Source organism: Tupaia chinensis, unplaced genomic scaffold, assembly GCF_000334495.1.
Source record: "Tupaia chinensis unplaced genomic scaffold, TupChi_1.0 Scaffold000335_1, whole genome shotgun sequence".
Lineage (NCBI taxonomy): Eukaryota > Metazoa > Chordata > Mammalia > Scandentia > Tupaiidae > Tupaia > Tupaia belangeri.
Window position 1 is genome coordinate 2743030 of NW_006159829.1, and position 3369 is coordinate 2746398.

Consider the following 3369-nt stretch of genomic DNA (forward strand, 5'->3'; position numbering starts at 1 on the left):
GGAGAAGGGATTGCAGCGTGGCCATCCCCCCTGGGGGGTGATTTCTCGCTTTCTGTCTCTTTGTCTCTCTCTGTCTGCCGAGCGCACACGCCCTATAGCAAAACAAACAAACAAAAAACCCACATACTAGTTCCTGCCTCGACCTCTAGGATAGTTTCTAAAGCAAAACCAACTTGAGGCTGTACGTCCAGGCGAAACACCAGAAGTACAAGCGTGTCTCCAGGCTGTTGCTCCAGACCTTCCATCCACCAAGGGCAGACCATGTAGGTAGGCTGGCTGGCCTGAGGGTACACTGAAGCCCGTTTAGCTGTGGCCCTGTCCTAGAGCAGCATTCCGTTCGCTGCTGCCATCTTCAGTTTTGTCTTCAGAGGCGAGGGTGGGGCTCGGGGTGGACCGGGAGGGAGGGAAGTAGGGTGTGTGCCCAGGTAGCCCAGCCAACCACACCTCCTGTGCATGCTTCCCCACCACCCCCCCCCAAAGGGCACATGCGCTCACCAGAAACGGCAAAAGAGGGGAGGGAGAAAGCACCCCTGCATCTCTCCCTATCTCTAGTCTGTCAGGGTTCTGGGTACAGGCATATATGCATCTGGCGTGTTTTTTTAATTTATTTTTTGTTTGCTATAGGGCTCATGCAGGCAAGAGAGAGAGAACTGAAAATCAGCCTCCCCCCCAGGGAGGATGGCCATACTGCAATCCCCTCCCCTCCACTGTCTCGGGACTCTAAGCGCACCCATGTGCCTGGTGTGCAGGGCTCCAGCTGTGTGGTTGGCTATGTGGGGTCCCACTGTCTCAACCACGCTGCCACCTGCTGGCCCCATCCAGCATGTTGTTACAACATCCAGAGCCATGATTCAAACTGGGTGACCAGCCATGTGGGATCTGACTCCCTTACCCACTAGGCCACGGGGTCAACCCTAGTGCAGGCTGACTTCACTGTTGTTCTAGGTGGACAGCACTAAAACACATTCAGACAGACACGACTAAAAATAATCTTCCTGGACCAGGTCATGGTATCATGATAAACTTTGGCACCTAGAGAAAGTAGCAAAATGTCTTAAGTGAAAATAGCACTTAAAAAAAAAAGTCATGGGACCAGCAGTTGGCTTAATGGCTATGTTGCTGGACTACCACGTAGTTGACTGTGGTTCGAGTCCCAGAACTGTTGGCTTAAACTAACACTGGGCACATGTGTGTGTGTGCCCAAGATTCCAAGAGGAGAAGGGACTGGCGTGGCCATCCCCTTGGAGGTGATTTCTCGCTTTCTCTCTGTCTCTTTCTGGCAAGCGCACGCGCCCTATAGCAAAAACCTTTCAAATAAAAAACTGTAATTACTAAGTAATTTTTCACAAGAATGTTTAGATAGATACTAAGTACAGGGCCAACTGGTGGTATGCTGGTTAGGGCATATACCAGTTCCCCACTCCCCCAGCCCTGTGCCAGTGGCTGACTGTGTGGTTTGAGTCCCAGACCTGGTGGCTTGAAATACACACTGGGCCTGCATGCCCTAAATCCTGAGAGGAGCAGGGAAAAGGTATTGCAGTATGGCCACTCCTGGCAGGGAGGAGGGCAGGCTCACGTTCCCTCTTTTGCACTTTCTCTTTTCCAGCAAGCACAGGCAACCTATGATAAATTTAAAATAACTCAAAACAGAAAAATGATTTAAGTACCTGCAAGAAATTGGAAGGTTTCTGATCCCGCAGCAGCATTTGCTAAATCGCTGTAAGTCAGCGCTTTCCTTTCCTTCCCACTGCCGTGTCTGTAGGAGTGAGTGGCGAGATACTGAACAAAAAGTTCCTAGAACAAAAATAAAAAAGCACAGGTAAGGCATGCTCTGAAAACATACTGGACAGCTTAGTTTAAAATTACGTTCAGTTTAGAATTACGGTAAGACTTGGCATTATCTTGGCCTCCCAAACTAAGTTACAGGAAATCACTGGGGAAAGGAGAAACGTGAAGTCAGAAATGAAGACCGTGTCAAATTGGCAGGGAAGTAGGTGTTTGCCCAAGCTTATTTCAAATGTCTGTTCATAAAGATAAATTTGAAAGTGACTAAACAATCAGGTATCACTAATGACCAACTTAAACAGTAAGAGAAAGGCATAAGAAGACCATTGGAAAATTATATGTGGCTCTGGAACATTTTATTAGTGACCCTTAAAACTTATTTATTCAGGATAGTGCACACATGTGCAAAAGAGGGAGGGACGAGGAAAGCACCCTCTGTAGTGCGTCTTCACCCAGACCTCCAGCTCGAGCTCGGCCACTGGCCCAAACCTGGGTCCAAACATCAGCCACGTGGCTCCCAGCGTAATTCAGGCCACCAGGAGGGCCTTCTATTTGAACACACCATTTCTAAGGTGGGCCACCTAGAACTACAGTAGAGTCAATCTATAGCTGAAAATGACCATTTCCCCTTTTGTGTTGGGAACTAACAATGTATCATCCTCAGACTGACCTAGAGCAGCACCCTAAACTAAGCTCTCAGTTCTCCACTGGGTTCAGCACGGGAGGGATTGGAGAAGTGCCTGGGTACATCGCGAAGGCTCTGAGATCACTTGGTGAATAAGGAATTATTGTTAAGAAAGCAATGGCTTGGAGCCATGGGTAGCAGTTACAACTGCTGGATTCCCACATGGCCAACTGGTTCAAGTCCCAGACCTAGTGGCTTCAAACTCATGCTGGGCGCGTGTGTGCCCAGGATCCCAGAAGGAATGGAGAAGGGATCGCGGCGCGCTGCCGCCCCGAGATTCCTCACCTTCCCTCTCATTATCTCTGTCTGTCTCTGGTCACGAACCCTGTGGCCTAACCTTTTTTAAGAAAAGAAAGCAAACATGGCCCTGGCATAAAGCAGGCCAGAAGTCTGTGACTCCCCACTTCTCTGAGCTCTCGTCCACATGCGTAGTGGGGACACCATGCTGAGCCTGAGGGGCGGGGGACAGAAGGCAGAGTCAAAGCAATGCACGTGTGGCTTAAACGCCAGCAGCTTCGTGCTACCCCGAAGAGCAAATGAGAAAGGACACAATTATCTCCGAGCACCCCGGGGGAGTGGGGCAGCCCTGAAACGACCCTGGGACTTCTCAGCTGGCTAGGGGATGGCTTGCCCAGACGTGGGCGAGGTCTGGCGGGCTCAGCCGGCGTCGTCCCTGCGGGTGGAGCGCCCCGTGGCTTCCCCCGGCCCTGGGCGAGCGCGTGGGCGCGCCACTCCACGAGGCAGGCCGCACGCAAGCACGGGGAAGGTCGTGCCGCCAGGCCTCCCAGCACGCGGCGGAGCGCAGGCGCACAAACCCGAGCTGCCGCGCCAGTCCGCGTCTCCACCCAGGGCGCGCGCTGGGGGCAGACGCCGCGCGAGGGACGGCGGGAACGACGCGG

The 3369-nt window shown here is 52.3% G+C and overlaps 1 protein-coding gene across 1 annotated transcript in view; it reads right to left on the minus strand.

Annotated features, from left to right (window-relative positions):
• Positions 1-1794, minus strand: part of CHRAC1 (chromatin accessibility complex subunit 1) — a gene marked incomplete at its 5' end in the record, with an annotated part of 2574 nt that extends 780 nt beyond the window's left edge. The window contains 1 exon segment of the mRNA XM_014589193.2: positions 1668-1794. Coding sequence (XP_014444679.1) covers positions 1668-1794 — 127 coding nt within the window.
• Positions 1795-3369: the final 1575 nt, after the last annotated feature.